Source organism: Momordica charantia, assembly GCF_013281855.1.
Source record: "Momordica charantia cultivar OHB3-1 chromosome 11 unlocalized genomic scaffold, Mcharantia_2.0 BLBB01000011.1, whole genome shotgun sequence".
Taxonomy (NCBI): Eukaryota; Viridiplantae; Streptophyta; class Magnoliopsida; order Cucurbitales; family Cucurbitaceae; genus Momordica; species Momordica charantia.
In genome coordinates, this window is record NW_028275159.1 from 1,451,201 (window position 1) to 1,470,568 (window position 19,368).

General features: G+C 34.3%; 4 protein-coding genes across 4 annotated transcripts; 1 reads left to right on the top strand and 3 right to left on the bottom strand.

Moving 5' to 3' along the window:
• Window positions 1-1,605: 1,605 nt before the first annotated feature.
• Window positions 1,606-3,669, top strand: LOC111009608 (cytochrome P450 CYP82D47). Its single transcript, XM_022282746.2, has 2 exons — window positions 1,606-2,610; window positions 2,713-3,669. Exons 1-2 carry the CDS (start codon window positions 1,657-1,659, stop codon window positions 3,334-3,336), a joined length of 1,578 nt encoding a protein of 525 aa, XP_022138438.1. The 5' UTR covers window positions 1,606-1,656; the 3' UTR covers window positions 3,337-3,669.
• Window positions 3,670-3,958: 289 nt separating this feature from the next.
• On the bottom strand, window positions 3,959-6,244 carry LOC111009700 (cytochrome P450 CYP82D47-like). Its single transcript, XM_022282888.2, has 2 exons — window positions 5,158-6,244; window positions 3,959-4,870 (listed from the first exon to the last, which is right to left on the bottom strand). Exons 1-2 carry the CDS (start codon window positions 6,208-6,210, stop codon window positions 4,217-4,219), a joined length of 1,707 nt encoding a protein of 568 aa, XP_022138580.1. The 5' UTR covers window positions 6,211-6,244; the 3' UTR covers window positions 3,959-4,216.
• A 4,685-nt stretch (window positions 6,245-10,929) lies between these two features.
• Window positions 10,930-12,854, bottom strand: LOC111008741 (cytochrome P450 CYP82D47). The gene is made up of 2 exons (XM_022281538.2): window positions 11,815-12,854; window positions 10,930-11,540 (listed from the first exon to the last, which is right to left on the bottom strand). Exons 1-2 carry the CDS (start codon window positions 12,748-12,750, stop codon window positions 10,959-10,961), a joined length of 1,518 nt encoding a protein of 505 aa, XP_022137230.2. The 5' UTR covers window positions 12,751-12,854; the 3' UTR covers window positions 10,930-10,958.
• Window positions 12,855-15,839: 2,985 nt separating this feature from the next.
• On the bottom strand, window positions 15,840-18,183 carry SERAT1;1 (serine acetyltransferase 1;1). The gene is made up of 2 exons (XM_022283280.2): window positions 17,706-18,183; window positions 15,840-16,611 (listed from the first exon to the last, which is right to left on the bottom strand). The coding sequence occupies exons 1-2, from the start codon at window positions 18,090-18,092 to the stop codon at window positions 16,120-16,122; spliced, it is 879 nt and encodes a 292-aa protein (XP_022138972.1). The 5' UTR covers window positions 18,093-18,183; the 3' UTR covers window positions 15,840-16,119.
• Window positions 18,184-19,368: the final 1,185 nt, after the last annotated feature.

Consider the following 19,368-nt stretch of genomic DNA (forward strand, 5'->3'; position numbering starts at 1 on the left):
TAGCAATAAACAAATGAAAACAAAGTATTAATAATTTTTATAAGTTCTAGATAAAAAGATTGGACTTATTCACGTCGTGTGTTACTGTATGTTTCTGATATGTCACCATCAGATTGAAATTTTGTAAAACAAAAAGTTTTCATTCTTATTAATAGAATATATTTCATTAATTTTTTTTTAGCAAATTAATGGTTTAGTGCACTCTTGTACATTTCATTTATCCCTGGTTAAGATGATTTTGAACATGGGTTCACACTTCACATAATGATGCTAACAGACGAGACCCAACTGCACCATCCTCGCACATATTCCTAACTTTTGACTAATGTTGATAAGGTTAGAAACGTCAATGTCTCCGTTTGGAGTGACATGGATCGAAATATAGGACATTAGAATACAAATTTAAGAGTTTACGGCATATTCCTCACTTTTGACTAATGTTGATAAGGCTAGAAACATCAATGTCTCTGTTTGAAATGTCATGGATCGAAATACAAGACATTATAATACAAATTTAAGAGTTTACTTACGAATGTGATATGATTTAGGATTTAAATATGATATGATTTATATTTCATCCGAAATAGAAACACACCATCCTATTTATAATAGGATAATTCTTTGAATAAAACATCTAAATCAAAAAAATATATAAAATTAAATGTAATTCTAATTTTTAATAGAAAACCTAAATCATATCGTATCTAAATCTTAAATTATCAAATTATGTCCTAAATCATACCACCTTCGTATCAAATCTAAATATAAAAATAAAGATAGTCCCATTTTTTAATAACTAGATAAATACTACTCTTGTATTAAAAAAAAAAGAAAGAAAGAAAGAAAGAAAGAAAGAAAGAAAAAAGAAAGATGAATACTAGGACATTTTTGTGATGTGTTGGAGATTTTGATTGAGCAGTTGAACTTCTCTATGTCCCCACGAAAAATACTAATAATAATATATATATATATATATATATATATATATATATATATAGAGAGAGAGAGAGAGAGAGAGAGAGAGAGAGAGAGAGAGAGAGAGAGTTTTCGTGAGTGATTGGTTAAAAAAAAAAGACACGCAGAGAAGAAAAGGATAATATAAAAAAATTAAACCTAATTACTTCTCTATATAATTTAAGAATATCCATTGATATACCAATATTTTATTAGTATTGATATAGACATCACATTATATGAAGGTATTGGCCAAGACTGATCCGCATTTATCACGAGGGATAAAATTATTGCACTAAAGATTTTTCAATATAAAATTATCGATCAAAATCGCCATTTAAATTTTTGTTTTTTGTGCCCTAAAAGTCATGGTTGGAAAAATATTATCAAATAGTACTCCTTGGTCAATAGGTGTTCTATAATTGATACGCGAATCTATGAAAATTATTTTAACTAACAAAAATATGCCACCTAGAAAAGTAAAATAAGAATTTTTATGGTCAATTCGAGTATAATTAATGACTAATATACCTGTTTTCATTTCAAAAGGAAGAACCAAACGATTTTTTTTTTAATTTTTTTTAAAATAAATAGCTATCAAGGAAGATTTTTAAAAACCAGTGAGTTAGCTAATTATTGATATTCTTATTATATAAACCTTTGGTGACTTCTCCAAAACGTAAAAACAATAGAGCACCTGAAATGGAAGTAACCGGCCACGTTCTTCCAATTTTTTCCGGTGTCTTTGCCCTTCTTCTCTTCCTCTATGCTCTCTTCACTATGTCCCGAAAATCCAGTGCTGATCGGAGGAGACTCCCAGCCCCGCCTGAAGCCGGCGGCGCGTGGCCGGTGATCGGCCACCTCCACCAGCTAAGTGCAAAAGAGCCAACTCACATAACGTTGGCCAAAATGGCCGACGCCTACGGACCAATGTTTACGTTAAGGTTCGGCATGAAAAAGGCACTGGTGGTGAGCAGTTGGGAAATAGCGAGAGAATTCTTCACTACGAACGACAGAGTCTTTGCGTCTCGCCCAAAGCTTGTAGCCTCGAAGCTACTGGGCTACGATTATGCCATGTTTGGGCTGAGCCCGTACGGCCCACACTGGCGGCAGGCGCGTAGAGTAGCCACGCTGGAACTCCTGACGAACCACCGCCTGGAGAGGCTCCAACATGTGAGAATATTGGAGGTACAAAATTGGATCAAGGAACTGTATAAATTATGTGTCGAAAATGAAGAGAAAGCGGTGGTGGAGATGAAGACGTGGTTCGGGGACGTAACACTGAACACCATATTCAGGATGGTGGTTGGAAAGCGATTCTCCACTGCCTTCGATGACAATAATGGAAGTGAAGAGTGCAAGAAGGCGTTGAGGGATTTCTTTGGATTGTTTGGAATATTCATTCCTTCGGATGCGTTTCAGTTTCTGAGCTGGTTTGATTTGGGAGGGCATGAGAAGGCCATGAAGGAGACGGCCGAATTGCTGGACGACACGTTTGATAAGTTCCTGAAAGAGCATCAGCAGCAGCAGGCGTCAAATTTTGGTGAATCGGAGATGGAGGAGCAGGACTTCATGGACGTCATGATTTCTGTGGTAAAAAATGAAGCAGAATCTTTCAGCTACGATGCCGAGACAGTCATCAAAGCTACATGCTTGGTAATTAAACATATTTCTGCAGCCTTAGCTTATATATGATCATGATTCATATAGTAAAATAATGAATAATAACATATAAATGACTGGTTCAAACTTATGTAGAATATGATATTGGGTGGATTTGACACGACGACGGTGACAATGACGTGGGCTATTTCTTTACTCCTCAACAATCAAGAAGCACTCAAGAAGGCCCAACTTGAATTAGATGAACAAGTTGGGAGAGAAAGACAAGTAAACGAGTCAGATGTGAAAAATCTATTATATCTTCGTGCTATTGTCAAGGAAACTCTACGCTTGTACCCTCCTGCGCCACTCTTAGCCCCTCATGAATCTATAGAAGATTGTACGGCTGTTGGCTATTACATTCCTAATGGGACACGCCTCATTGTTAATGTTAAAAAGCTTCAAAGAGACCCGTTTGTTTGGGAGGATCCTTGTGAATTTCGTCCGGAACGATTTCTAACGAGCCAAAATAATTTTGATGTTAGAGGACAGAGTCCCCAATTTATACCATTTGGAAATGGTCGAAGGATGTGTCCGGGAATCTCATTCGCCCTCCAAGTTATACATCTTACTCTTGCGAATTTGCTTCATGGATTTGAAATTGGTAGGCCATCGGAAGAACTACTTGATATGGAAGAGAGTGTTGGGTTAACCAGCGTTAGAAAAACTCCACTCGAGATTGTTTTAACTCCACGTTTACCTGCTCAAGTGTATGAATAATTTTGCAATCAAATTATGAACAAGAAATGAAGCTATTGCAAAGGTAAAATGTTATGATATTAAAAAAACTATTCATTTATATTGTGATATTAAAGAAACTAGTTTCATTTATGTTGTGATATTAGAAAAACTAGTTCATTTAAGGTTGATATGAATTGTATGCTTGAAAAGATAAGCTTAATAAGCTATGCATTTTGTGCATATAATTGTTATTATTATTGTGGTTATTTCTTTCCTAATTTGTGGTACTTTTATACATTTACTCTTGCTCGGAACTTCAGATTTGGAAGGCTTTCAAATCTGGAATTTAGTTTTTACTTTTATTTTCTTTTAAATTTAAGTTAGGATTGATTTGAAAAATTCCTTTTTTCTTTTTCTTTTTTTTTTCCTTCTTCTGGGTCGTGGGAGTTGTCAATACTTTAAATTAAAATGTACCGAATTCTAATTTGTCCTTGTTTTTATAGGAGAAAAATTAGATATTTTAAATATCACTTCACCTTACATTTAAAGTTTTAAATATCAAGATGTAAAGTTTTAAATATCGATCTTGATAGCTCAAAAAATTTGTGAAAAATATTTCAATTAACAAGTATGTATAAAAGTATCATAAATTAGAAAAAAATAAACACAAAATAATAATAATAATTTTATATGCTATAGCTTATTGCACATTTTTGTAGCTAATTCGAATCTATATTAACTGGTTAAGACACCAATTATCGATAAAAACGGTCGTGAGTTCGAATCCCCACCTAAAAAAGTAAACAAAAATAAAAAAAGAAAGAAAGGAAAGAAATACACTTGTTTTACAAGATACAATTCACACCAACCTTAATGAAATATTTTTTCTAACATTACACCATTTTACTTCGCAATAGCTTCATTTCTTGTTCATAATTTTATTGCAAACTTTTCCATAAACTTGAGCGGGCAAACATGGAGTTAAAACAACCTCGAGTGGAGCTTTTCTAACGCTAGTCAATCCAACACTTTCTTCCATATCAAGTGGCTCTTCTGATGGCCTATCAATTTTAAATCCATGAAGCAGATTTGCAAGCGTAAGGTGTATAACTTGGAGGGCGAATGAGATTCCAGGGCACATCCTTCGACCATTTCTAAATGGTATCAATTGGGGACTTTGTCCTCTAACATCAAAATTCTTTTGACTTGTCAAAAATCGTTCCGGACGAAATTCACAAGAATCCTCCCAAACAAGTGGGTCTCTTTGGAGCTTTTGAACATTAACAATGAGACGTGTCCCAATGGGAATGTGGTAACCAGCAGCCGTGCAATCTTCAATGGATTCATGTGGAACTAAGAGTGGTGCAGCAGGATACAAACGTAGAGTTTCCTTGACAATAGCTTGGAGATATAATAGATTTTTCACATCTGACTCCTTTACCTCTCTTCCTCTCCCAACCTGTTCATCTAACTCAAGTTGAGCCTTCTGGAGTGTTTCTTGATTGTTTAGAAGTAGAGAAATAACCCATGTCATTGTTACTGTTGTAGTGTCAAATCCACCCAATATCATATTCTGCACAAGTTTAAACGGTTTAAACCAGTAATTTATATGTTCTTGATTCATATTTAAATTTAAAAAAATTATACTTACTCTATTTATATATACTTTTCATTGCCAAACTAAGCATGCACTCAGTTTGATTGGCTCAATTGGGATGAGAAAGTACAATCTTGTCCTCATCTCATTATAAATTTTGACAAATGCGAAAATAAAGATTTTTATTATTTTTTTAAATGATGGATTGTCAATTTTTCAATTGTGGTATATCTCTCGATCATGAGACTGTGACCTAGGCTTACCAAGCATGTAGCCTTGATGACTGTATTGGCGTCGTAGCTGAAAGATTCTCCTTCATTTTTTACCGCAGAAATCATGACTTCCATGAAGTCTTGGTCAGCCTCCTCCGATGCAGCGAAATTTGTAGTTTGGTTATGGTCTTTGAGGAATTTATCAAACGCGTGGTCGAGCAGTTTGGCCGTGTGTTTCATGGCCTTCTCATGCCCTCCCAAGTCCAACCAACTCAAAAAAGGAAACGAATCCGACGGAATGAATATTCCAAACAATTCAAAGAAATCCCTCAACGCCTTCTTGCACTCTTCACTTCCACTCCCATTGAACGCAGCGGAGAATCGCTTCCCAACCACAATCCTGAATATCGTGTCCAGTGTTAAATCTCCGAACCACTTCTTCATCTCCACCACCGCTTTCTCCTCACTTTTCACACATAATTTATACAGTTCCTTAATCCAATTTTTTACCTCCAATATTCTCACATGTTGGAGCTTCTCCAGGCGGTGGTTCGTCAGGAGTTCCAGCGTGGCTACTCTACGCGCCTGCCGCCAGTGTGGGCCGTATGGGCTCAGCCCAAACATCGCATAATCGTAGCCCAGTAGCTTCGAGGCTACAAGCTTTGGGCGAGACGCGAAGAGTCTGTCGTTTGTAGTGAAGAATTCTCTCGCTATTTCCCAACTGCTCACCACCAGTGCCTTTTTCATGCCGAACCTTAACGTAAACATTGGTCCGTAGGCGTCGGCCATTTTGGCCAACGTTATGTGAGTTGGCTCTTTTGCACTTAGCAGATGGAGGTGGCCGATCACCGGCAACGCGCCGCCGGCTTCAGGCGGGACTGGGAGTCTCCTCCGATCAGCACCGGATTTTCGGGACATATTGAAGAGAGCGTAGAGAAAGAAAAGAAGGACAAAGATTCCAGTAAAAATGGAGACATGGGGTACCTCCATTTCTTGGTTGCTCCAATATGTTTTTACGTTTTTGGAGAAGAAGTGACCACTGCCAAAGGCCCAACGTGGTTTATATAAGATAAACCTGTCTCGGTTTGGAGAAATCCAGAGCATAGCGGGTAAGGTCCAACTTGAGAATCCCAATCCACATTGTACTAAAACAAGTCTCTCCACCAAATTTTTAAATATTCGTATCAATGTAAATGTCAAAATCTTACTTTCATAGAAATATCTAAAAAAGATGTCAACACCTTGACTAACCATGTAACTGTCTAACTCTATCATGTTTGTGTTTAGATGATTATGATGAGGTTTGAATACATTGTCTCTCAATTAACCTAGTTTCTTTGGACCAATGGATCATCCCTATGATCAGTTAATATTAATGAAATTTTGTTGATATTTTTAATAGGATGAAAATGTGTTGACATGTTGACGGGTATTTAATACATGCTCTCAACTAATCACTCTACAAAATTTGAAATTTACTTATATTCTTTCTAAAATTAGAAAAAATAGAATTCAGAGTTTTATTTTATTTTTAGTTCAATAATTGGAATCCAACCATAAAAAATAGTATTTTACTTGGACAAAATATGTATATATTTAAATGCGGATGAGTCTCTCTCAGCCAATGTCTTGATATATATTAATGCCAATGTCTTGATATACATTAATGCGGTTGTTCATGTCAAATACAAATAAAATATCGCTATATCAGTAGAGATTCTAAAAATATAAAAATAATCACAACAAGTTTTTAAATTAATAAATAAATTTATTATTTTTTTTGCAAAGGAAATACATGTTAAATCTTTAAATTATTAACATTTTATTGGCATTCTCGAAGATTCCAATTGATGAAAATAAATTAGATATATCTATTTTGGATAGTTATAAAATTTAGATCAGAGTTACTTTAGAAAAATATTATGATGAAAAATAGTAGACTTTAAAGGGGACAATCCCATCAGCAAAGGCCTTCAATCTCATCAGTAAGGACATGAGATCTTAGGATAAATATATTATCTTCGAGCTTTTGAATGAGCTTAATATAAAAAGAAAAAAAAATCTTAATTTTTGATATGTTTGAGCTTTGCTTAGAGTAAGAGTGCCCTTAATTATTACGATGAGAGCAAAGTTATTAATTCCAAGTTATAAAATAATAATAATAATAATAATAAATTTTGTATCATAATTTTGAGAAAAATAAAATGAATAAATTTTGATTTTCTATTTTTATTACGACAACGACCAATCGAGGCCATAGAGTAGAAGAGACCAATGTTCCCTGCTATAGCCTATGACATAGCTCGTCGTATTGGACAACAGTGCTCTTTCCCAAACTCTTTTTCTATATTTTTAAAATAATTTCAAAACTTAAATATTTTAGAAGTACGTACAGACTTCTTCATATTTTATTTTAAAAATAATGTTAATTCGAAATTTATCAAAAAAAAAAAAAGAAAACTTTGTAATTAATCTTAAATTTAAAAATTATTTTCGTAATAATTAGCATTATTTCTAAAATAAATTTAAATACGAACAATATTAAGACAAAAAAAAGAAGTCTGTAGATGTAGAGATAAAAAAGAAGATATTTTAAAAATATAGTGTAAATCATTTTCTATATTTAGAAATCTGTAAGAGTGGAATTCACATTTTTGTCTGTTTGATTTGCAACCATTGTTAGAGTGGACCCAATTTATTTTATTTTTAAACTTATCTTTTGAGTGTGATTGAAGAGAGTACTAGGTCCATATATGACGTTGATGAAAAAAAAAAAAAAAGAAGCTAATTAGATAGATATTCGGATGCTAGCTGGCTTCCACTTCCACGTTCACGATAATAGATTATCGGAAATGAAATCTATTTATTTAAATGATTATTATTTTTTAGAAAATAAATTATATTCCCTCTTAGTAATAAAAAAATATTTTTATTTTATTTTATTTTAAGTTGGTTCAGTGTTACGTCAATTTCTGTATATTTGCAATTTTATGATGTATTAAAAAATTCATTTTACTTTTATTCGATAGCTTTTAATTGAGGTAGGTAATTAGATTGATGTGTTGGTAAAAATGAGACGGTGGTAAAAGGAAAAGAAGAAAAGGAGAATCCAAATATCATAAATTCAAAAAATGGTTAGCTTAAAAAAGTATAAACCAAAAATGTGACACTTCTTCCATAGTATTTTATTTTTTTTAGGGTGATAGTATTTGATTTTTATTGGACAAGACTAATTAATTTTATGGATCTTTCAGGCAAGTAGGTTTTGACATTTTTTTTCTTTTTTTTTTTTTTATTTTTCGGTAAAATATATTTTAGTGGTTGGGTTTGAAGATAAGTTTCAAAAATGTTTTAACCTTTAGAATATAGTTTAAACATGTTACTCCGATGAGACTTTGGTCCAATGATGTGGAAGTTCGAAATATATTCGACATTTGTTGATGCATTTATTTTAGTGGACTTAATATTTATTCTTTTTAAAATAAAATGAAAAAATTGATTTAAGAAAAATATGAGTTATGGTTAATGTATTTAACTATGATTAAAATCATCTTAACCATGAATAAAATGCACTCGAGTGAACTAAACCATAAATAATTTACTAATAAAATAAAATGAAATATATTCCATCAATCAGAATGAACCAACCTTTTTTTTTTTTTTTGCAAAATTTCAATCTGATGGTGACATATCAGACACAGTTGCATGTAATAATGTGAATACATCTAAAAGCTTTTCATCTAGAACTAGCCTTTGGAAGTTCATTAGAAAAATGAATAAATTGTAGTAGTTAATTTATATTAAACATTTCTTAATTTTCCATTTCATTTTAATTGGTTCATTAAACGGCCTGCCAGTTCATCAAATGATAACAACTGAAAAACTCAGTCCACTAGTGTCAAAATCTATTTCCACTTGTTAGTAATCTTATGGCTCGAAATCTTTATAGGAATCCTCTATAAAAGTGGGTTTTTTCCTTTTTTTTTAGTACATATAAAAGTGGGTCTAATTAGAACTTTTAAAAATTATTAGGGCATATCTTAAAAAATGAATGTGGTGGTCAATAGCTGCACTCTTTTCCCCATAATAACCTTACAAGATAGATTAATAATGGTTGGTGTTGGATCTATAAATGTAATTGTCGCTCTCACAATGCATGACTTCGAGATAACAATAGTTCAAGTTGGTCCTCAAGAGAGATTAGTCCATTGATGTTGACGTTGATACATATATTTTTAAAAAATAGAGTGAAATGACTCTGTGAAAGATTTTTTTTTAAGGAAGAAAAATTCATTAATTAGCTTGAATAAGGTTTAGTAACTACGTAGGATACTAATGAAGCTAGAAAAAAGATCTAGGCAAACCATACTTGGCAAGAGAGTGGGCTGTATTATTACATCCCCTACCGACATGAGTGAAAGAAATTGAAGAGAAAGAGAGAGGGAAAGAGATTTTACTTCCATCAGCCAGTTTAACCCCATAGTAGAAACTTCACCATTAAGGAGCTGAACGGAGTCTGATTCAACCGGCAAATGAGAAGATTGAAGAGAGATTGCCAATTTGAGACCCTCGATGATGGCTTTGATTTCAACAAGCAGCGGAGAATAGCTGATGGGAACCACTTGGATTTGGCGGTCATGATCGAACCGCTGGAATCTCGAATAATAAGACCGAAACCTGAGCAATTGGGTCTACAAGCCGCATCGACATTGAGCTTCAAGAAGTGATCTTCAGGGGGATTCCAAACCATGGGTTGGCGAGCAGGGGTAAGCGTTGCATGGCCGGACGAAGGCTCCGATCTACTTGCAATTGCTTGTAAGTTTTACCATTCCGATTGAGGTTCCGATGAAAGTTATTCGCTAACAAACGATTTATAAATGTTATATATAATCTATAATCTGTAATGGTTACTCCTATATTTACAAGCATATCATTATCATTCTTTTATTTTTATTTTTATTATAATAAGAATAGTCTCAATAAGTTATTTGTTTATTATATTTTCATGTAAATGTGATATTCAAAACGCATGTAACGTTATATATTGAATTAGTTAAATTAATATGGTTTTCTATATATTTAAAAATATGTAAGATTTTTTTGGAATTTACTTTTTTAGTGCTTGATTTCCAACAATTCTTATAGTTGAGCCAATTTTTGAACTTAATTACCTATTGACTAAAGCATGGTCTTATGGTTAACTGCATTTTAATCAAGAACTAGCTTTAGAAGTTCATTAGAAAAATGAATTAAATTATAGTCAATTTATATTTTAAAAAAAATCGTACAATGTTTGTTCGATTTCGCAAGTGTACAAATTCTCACAAGTAGTAATATAATAATGAGTAGATTATCTTTTTCACAGGGTATGAATCTTTGAACGTATGAAAATGTAATTAAAGAAAGAAATTCTAAGAATAATTCAATAAAAGAAGAAAACAACGGAACTGTACACCTCATATTTTACTAAAACACAAAATTTATTCATCATACCGCTAACGTTTGGATGGTTAATTGAATCTCAAATCTCGAAAAAATGAGCAATATACCTTAACTGTTACAGAGCAATATGTCTTAGTAAAGCTCTTTTTAGTTGGCTGATTAGGCAGCCTACAAATTTAAAATCGGTTAGATAGATTTACAAGTATGAGAAGTAATAAGTTAGATGAAAAATTAAACAACATTAGTTGTGCCAATTACCGTTAAGTTTTTCACAGCAGTAGTTATTATATTATTATTATTATACTTAATTTGTAGCTTTTAAGCTTAATGAACTGGTCTATTTCTATATATCGCAGCAATTACAAGATACTCCGTCAAAAGTAAGAAACAACGACAATAACCAAATATTACTAATTAGTATATTTTATAAGTTCTGCGCAATTGCCGAATAATTTGATTTCAAATAGTGAAATCATTCCTAAACTAATTTCAAACTCATGGAGTAGATTTGCAAGTGTAAGATGCATAACTTGGAGTGCAAATGAGATTCCAGCACACACTCGTCGTCCGCTTCCAAATGGTATTAGTTGGAGATTTTGCCCTCGCACATCAACATCTTTTTGATTTGTTAGAAATCTTTCTGGTCGAAACTCACAAGGATCCTCCCAAACAAGTGGATCTTTTTGGAGCTTCCTAAGATTCACCAATAGACGTGTCCCTGCAGGGATGTGGTAGCCAGCCACTGTGCAATCTTCCATAGATTCATGAGGGACTAAGAGCGGCACTGCAGGGTACAAACGCAATGTTTCTTTTACAACGGCTTGGAGATATATCAAATTTTTTACATCTGACTCTTTCACTCGCCTTTGCCTTCCAACATGTTCATCCAATTCTCGTTGAACCTTCCTGAGTGCTTCTTGATTGTTGAGCAGTAAAGAGAGAGCCCAAGTCATTGTTATTGTTGTAGTGTCAGCTCCACCCAATATCATAGTCTACATCATTAATTAAGTTTAACAAAGTTAGTTAAGAATCTCGTGTCGAAAAGAATATAAGTGGGTTACTTATCTTGTTGTTAATTGATTTTGAGATGAAATTTCATGAATATTATATGATATCAAACTAAAAAATGAGATCCGATCAAGATAGTATCTTGAAGAGGAATCACGAGAACTTGAATCCATGAGTATTTATAGCTAGGGGTATTGATATTGATTAATCAACTTAATTCATAAATTAATACACATATATAATCAACTATATGCTTACCAAACAAGTAGCTTTGGTGACTGTTTCGACATCATAGCCAAATAACTGTCCATCGTCTTCAACAGTAGAAAGCATCACATCCATGAAGTCTTGCTCTTTCATTTCCATTTCACCAGAATTCTTCTTTTTGCGGTGCTCTTCGATCCATTTATCAAACACCTCGTCCAGCACCTTCCCCGCCTTCTTCATGGCCTTCTCATACCCTCCCAAGTCCAACCACCTCAGAAATGGAAACGAATCCGAAGGAACGAATACCCCAAAAAGTTCAATCAAACTCCGCACCGCCTCCCGATACTGCGCCCCGCCGCTGCCCTCAAAAGCAGTTGAGAATCGCTTTCCAATAACCATCTTGAAAATCGTGTTCAGAGTTAGGTCTCTAAACCATGCATTCATCTCCACCAACACTCTTCTGCTGTCCTTTTTGTCGTTGACGCATAACTCGTGTAGTTTGTTAATGGAATCCCGGACCTCTAATATTTGGATGTGTTGGAGCTGGTGGAGGCGGTGGTTGGTGAGGAGTTGGAGCGTCGCTATTTTGCGGACGTGGCGCCAGTATGGGCCATATGGGCTCGTCCCCAGCATGGCATGGTCGTAGCCCAGCAGTTTCCCGGCTACGAGTTTTGGGCGGGAAGCAAAGATTCTGTCGTTTGTGGTGAAGCACTCTCTGGCTATTTCCCAACCGCTCACTATCAACGCCTTTTTCATGCCCAATCTTAACGTAAAGATTGGTCCGTAGGCGTCCGCCATTTTGGCCAACGTTATGTGAGTTGGCTCTTTTGCGCTTAGTTGATGGAGGTGGCCGATCACCGGCCAACCACAGCCGGCTTCTGGTGGGAGTCTCTTCCGGCGAGCGCTAAATCTCCGGGACATGGTGAAGAGGGCGTAGAAAAATAAGACAAGGGTTAAGTTTGCAGCTACGACGTGAGGAAGTTCCATTGTTTTTTTTTTTTTTTTTTTGGTGCGACTGAGTTTACGGTTTGGTAGGGGAAATTGCGATGTTAAGATTTTATGTAGATTATGTAAGATTATTCTCCAAAACAATATGTGGAGGGAAATGGATTTTAATGATAGGATATGATTTTTATTTGAATCTACATTTTAATGTTTGATTTCTAACCATGCGTTGTGATGGACCCAATTTTTGCATTTATCTTCCAAACTGAAAATATTGAAAAATTATTGAATGCAATCTTGGATTGTGGCATGTATGTGGCTGTCTTCTAATAGTCGTTAATAAAATGCATATTATAAATCATCATATATTAAATATATCAAAATATTTTTTTAGTTTCTAACATTACATTATATTACTCGCCAGACACTGTAAAAACTTCCAAAATAACTAGATTCCAATTGGCATGCATCCACTTTTCAATGTGGTACCTGGCAGAGGGTTCTACTAATATGAAAATGAAATTGTGAAGCTTGAAAATAAAATGAATGGTAATAGATTGTTGGAAAAAGAATCTCTTTTTTTAATTGATATGAACACACCACTAGGTTCAATTTAAAAGTTGTATTGCAAATAACGTATTTCATAATTTCTTATTTCTAATATTTTAGCTCTCATCTCAGTTATTTCATATTAACTTCTATTCCGGCCGGCCCCTTTATAAATGCATTACGTTTTTTTTTTCCAGGTACCACTTTATAAATGCACTAACTTAATTTCTAATTTTAATTACTAGATAAATAGTAAAGAATTAGTAAAGTAGTTTTCTACTAAGCTAATGTAATATCATGATATTTTTTTGTATACAGACAAAAATATAATTTATGAGAGATTCAGTGAAAGCGAAAGAAGATAGATGGTGGTCTCCACCTTCTAGATACATCAAGATCAACACCGATGCCACGTATGGTATACATAATTAAATAAGTGGTATTATGATGATTTTCTAAGATGAAAAAGGGGCGAGCATCGCAGCCACATGACCTGCTACTATCAAGTCTTATATTCCCCCTAATTGAAATTCTTGCAATTAAGGAGGAGTTACGTCTTACTGCTAGACTAGATCTAAAAAATGCAGCGTTGTTGTAAAATATATCAAATTCATTACAAATTGTGGTATTTAATTTGAGGCGAGTTCATGTTAACCAACGTAACGTAATGAATTAAAGACTAAAGACATAGTGAATTGTTGAAGAAAGAGTTCAAGTACGTAGAATTCATATTTGTTCGGTCGATCAAATATAACTTATTTCAACTAAATCAAAGCTTTGGTTTGGAAAAAAAATCATCAAAGATTGATAGCTAGTTTTAGTATGTATGTTGACTTTAGCCTTTCTTCCTATTTAATTCACCAATTAATATAAGAGATTAAATTAATGTATTTGTAAATGTCTCTATATTAAAAGAAAGAGAAAAAAATCTATATTTTTCATATTTCATCGAATTTTTTTTAATATGATTGAAATATTTTGATTTAATTCTCATGTCCATGTCAAACCAATAGGGAGGAATTAAGAATTGACAATTATTATTCATTCGTGGTCCATTCAATGCAGTGCCAAATGAAAACGATGTTGATTATCAGACTGGGAGCAATCTAGTTGGCATTATCCAAAAAAGAAGATTCCTTTCTATTTGTTTTTTGTGTCCAAAGAGCAGTGGCTCCCTCCCTTCCACCACAAACCAATTCCAAATTCCAGACACTCAGAAATTAATGGCCTCGTCGGAAGCCGTAGCCGGAATACCAGACTCCCACCGGAAGCCGCCGGCGCTTGGCCGGTGATCGGCCACCTCCATCTACTAAGTGCAACAGAACCTGCCCACATAACGTAAGCGAAAATGGCAGACAGATGAGGGATTTCTTAGAATTGTGTGGAGTGTTGGTTCCGGCGGATGCGTTTCCATGTGTTTGATAACTGGCTCAAAGAGCAGCACCATTTCATGGACGTCATGCTTTCTTCCATTGTGTATATTTACTCTCGTATCGACAAGTACGAGTTCTGGCACTACAAGAGTGACAATGATATGAGCTTTTTCTTTATTTCTCAACGATCATGAACATGTTGGGAGATGAAAGGCGAGTGAAAGAGTCCGACGTCGAAAAACTTGTATATTTCTAAGCAATGTGAAGGAAAACTTTATGTTTGTATCTTGCGGCACCACTGACAATCCTTCATGAATCCATGAAAGATTGCACCATTGCTTGTTACCACGTTCCAACAGTACGTCTCATGGTTAATATTCAGAAGCTTCAAAGAGACCCACTTGTGTGGGAGGATCCTTTTGAATTTCATCTAGAAAGATTTCTAAATAGTCGAAAAGATTTCGACATTAGAGGAAAAAGCGCCAAATTGTACAAAAAAAAGCCCTCTCGAAGTTATTTTAAGTCCACGCCTTCATTCTCAAATTTATAGCTAATATAGATTTTGTTAATGGAAAATAGAATTAAGTATATCAAGAAATTATTTAACGTGACAGAAAATAAAATTAAGTATATCAAATTATATTTATTGTGTAGTCACATTAAATAATTTCTTGATATGTATCCCTAATGATATAATTGTGTATTATTAAGGTATATTTATTTTATTGTGTATTATTAAGGTATATTTATTTAATTAATAACGTTATTCAATATAATAAGATCCTTTTGAGATTAAACGTTTTTTCGGATTGAGATTTTTTCATTTTCGTCCTCAACCTAGGAGAATTAAAATCTCTACTTGAAGAACAGAGTTAACTTGAGGATTATTATCTTCTTCAAAATTTATTTTTATATTATAATGGGAAAAAATAGTATTTATATTATATACTAGGTTAAATAAGTAGTTTTTGAAACATTTTGTATATGTTTACTAAAGTAATACAATTGATAAGAAAAACGCCAGAGTGAAAGCAAATTAGCTCAATGATGGTCCAAGAGGCAACAATCCGCTAATTTTGCTACCGAATCATCTATTTTATCATTCAATGTGTTTGCCACTTTTATAACCGTTAGAGACAGTCATATCACGATCAAGTACTCCACTCTCAGCTAAAACATACATAAGTATTGCTCAATAAACGAAAACGATACAAGAAGGGACCGAAGAAACATACTAAAAAGAACGACGAGTCGTACAAGATGGTCTTTCTCCCCTAAAACGGAACCAGTAAGTTGAAAGATGTGTCTGCTTACAGCACATGATTTAGTGGCAGAAGAGTGTGTAAATATACTAGAAGGGAAACAAAAAGAGTGGTCGATTTATCCTATTCCAATGGTTACAGCTATAATCATGGCAGAATGGAAACTAGAATCCACGGCTGAGATGCCGGAGATGCAAGTATAAAACACTGAATCTTATAAAATACTTTCAAATTATGTAATCTGACCATTGGGAGATGAAAGAAGTATGATCCATGGATTCTCCAGGAATATCCTCGAGCTGTGATGGCTTCTCCTTCCCTCCCACTAACCTTGCTGGATTGCCCACCGCAGTCGTCCGTGGTGGCACATCAATGAGCACCACCGATCCCGCACCAATCTTTGCTCCCTCCCCGATCTTGACATTGCCAAGAATGGTGGCTCCAGCGCCAATTAAAACCCCATCACCGATCTTTGGGTGCCTGTCTCCGCACGCCTTTCCCGTCCCTCCAAGAGTGACGTGATGAAGGATTGATACATTGTTGCCTATCACCGCTGTCTCGCCCACCACTACCCCGGTAGCATGATCGAACAGAATGCCTTTGCCAATCCTTGCGGCTGGGTGAATGTCGACCGCAAAGACATCAGCAATGCGAGATTGAAGTGCCAGAGCTAGTGGCCTGCGCGATTGAGTCCACAGCTTGTGAGCCACACGATGAGCCTAAAAGAGAAATGGCAAACTGTATTGAGAAAGGGAAAACAAATCGCCCACTAAGATTATAAAATATTCAAACTAGAGAAAGCAATTAAACATAAAGATGTTACTTCGGTGAATAGTTTAATTGTAATCCTAATCCATGATAAAATCGTTAAGTTTGTTTAATAGTTTTAAGACCTGTATATACGTCCATGAACAAAGAACCAGTAAATGAAAAATCACAATCTTCGAATAAAAAAAATTTCCTCCGAGTAACTTTACTTTTCTCCAACTTCAACATGATGATAACCTATTTATTTCTGGCAGACAAGAATCCATATTTCTGGGAGTGGATATGTTCTACTACATCATATAATGGGAGAAGCTACTTATGGTGACTGCAACGTTTGGACGTGAGTATCTCATCTTACATTTATTATAGATTTACAGATTGCCAACCAATACGGCATGGATGTGAATTGCAACAAATATTCAGCTCAATGGATATATCCTCCTTGAAATGGTTGAATCCTGCACGATATATTTGCAGCACTTATAACATTATTCATTCAAGAATACAAACATTTTATTGCATCCATGGCCATAAGTAATGCTGCTAAAGAAGCTGGGGTTCATATTGCAACTACTCTTGATTACTTGATACGTAGTCTTCAAAATTGTTTGTCTTTGGTATTTTTTTTTTCCATTTTACTCTTTTGATCTGTTCTTATTCACTTTTCATATTTTGAATTATTTGTCTCATATTAATTTTAATCTTGATGGTCAGGTTTCATAATTTGATGATTGAAGACTCTGGTAGATTGAAGGGGTGTTAGACTACTTATTTTCTAGAGGAACTTACTTTTATGTTCTCATGAACGAAGGTGTTACTGGCTGATGGGATTCAAGTGCATTTTTCAAGTAAGGTTAACTTCGGATTACCCAACAGTCTCCGATCATATCTATGAACATTTCAATTTTCAACTCACCTAATCGAAACCCAATGAATCCCTAATTTAGAGCAAAATGCCTCTAGTCCCTAAGAATTCAAGTAATAGAAAAATGTAATTTCCTCAAATTCAAATTCAAAAGCAAATTGAAATTTGATAAATTTTTACCTGGCAGGCTAAGAAGCCCTTGTAATTGAGGAGGCAGTGGGAGAATGAGACACAGGCCGGGTCACGTTCTCGAGCGGCCCGCAGATCAGCTACGGCGGCGGATCGTAGACTATAATCAGTGGAGAAAGCGTGGAGGAAAAGATCGTAGAGGAGGGTGGAAAGAAGCGTGGAGGAGCAAAGTTTGTTCCCCAAATGAAACGAGAGCGACCTCTCAAGAGATGAATGGGACAAAATCGTTGAGTAAAGATAGCTGGCTAACGCCGGCTCCGATTCCGCGTCTCGTCGCGCCTCCGCTTTAATCTGCGCCCACACCCACGTCTCATCGTTATTCGGAGGAGGCTCCGTCGCCAGAGGCTGAGATGAAACTCGAAGCTCGCCGACTGGCATCGTCGGAGGAAAGGGAGAGAGTCGGCCTTCGTTCTGTAAGATATTATTTTTATTTTTATTATTACTTTAGGGATTCGGGAAGGACGAAAAGTCTCGTGGGTTGTAAAAATGGGCTGATGGGCTTGGATTTAATTTTAAGTAAAGGGAAAAATGTGATAATCACTTCTTGATTGAAATTATTGATCGGGAATTAACTGTCACTTCTATATTTGATTTCACCTTTCGAAAATTTATTAATTTTATTTTTATGTAACAATTTTTAATTTTTGTTTATAGATTTTTATTATTACTACTTTTTTGGATCTAAAGTTATATGTTTTTTTCCCTTTGTGAGATAAATTTAACTTTGCTTCAATTGGTCATTGACTACTTTTTCGTTGAAAAAAAAAGTCGTTGTCCAGTTAAATTATAATATTTTACAGGATTGCTTGAACGAAGTGTTTTTAAAAGTAAAATATTACTATATTAAATATACATGATATATTCATATTTAAATTAAATACAAAAATCTCACTTCTAATTTCTAATTTTAAAATAATTCAATATAATTATTTTAACAACATATTATTTTATCCGATTACTTCAACCAAGGACTTGTATAATTAATTTGGATGAAACATAAATATCTTAATCAGTTAAACTATGCTTAAATTGACATTGCAATATGGGCGACGTGAATAAACTGTCACAAAATTCTGGCACAATGAGAAGACAATCAAAGATATTCATAAATTGATATTTCCAAAATTGTCCCTGTAAATGAGCAGTGTGAGGGGGTGGCCATGTGATTGGTGGTGTTGGTGCCCCTAGTTTTAAGTTCAAACTAGCAACTGCATAAACTCATAACTATTTCTTAAAATAAAATCTTCTATTTTCAAATATATGTGTTTTCCTTTCTTACCAGCACACAGAATCAGTAGGGAAGGTGGGATGTATTAAATCATCCAAAAACCAAAACCATTTGACTATAATATTTAATTTAAGTATTTAATATACTTTTACTCACAATCCCATCTAAATATTAGTTTGGACAATGTATCTCCTTTGATATTGTATTAATTATTTACTAAATCTAAAATTTTGAAATTTTTGTTTTTCCCTTTTTCTGGTATTTTGAAATTATACTTTGCTTACTAATAGTTCATTTTGGCCTAATAATCAACTTTTGAAGGCATCTTCCAAGATGTAAGACAATTTCTTTCTAAGTAGGCTCATTGATCAAAACATTTTTATATTAAGATGTATTTTTATATATCACTTTTAAAACTTTATTTTT

Excerpts from the sequence above, each read along its gene's own strand:
- LOC111009608 (XM_022282746.2), top strand. The coding sequence starts at position 1,657 with ATGGAAGTAACCGGCCACGTTCTTCCAATTTTTTCCGGTGTCTTTGCC. Across the intron at positions 2,611-2,712 it reads TCATCAAAGCTACATGCTTG|AATATGATATTGGGTGGATT; the intron begins GTAATTAAACAT and ends AAACTTATGTAG.
- LOC111009700 (XM_022282888.2), bottom strand. The coding sequence starts at position 6,210 with ATGCTCTGGATTTCTCCAAACCGAGACAGGTTTATCTTATATAAACCA. Across the intron at positions 4,871-5,157 it reads TCATCAAGGCTACATGCTTG|AATATGATATTGGGTGGATT; the intron begins GTAAGCCTAGGT and ends AAACTTGTGCAG.
- LOC111008741 (XM_022281538.2), bottom strand. The coding sequence starts at position 12,750 with ATGGAACTTCCTCACGTCGTAGCTGCAAACTTAACCCTTGTCTTATTT. Across the intron at positions 11,541-11,814 it reads TCACCAAAGCTACTTGTTTG|ACTATGATATTGGGTGGAGC; the intron begins GTAAGCATATAG and ends TTAATGATGTAG.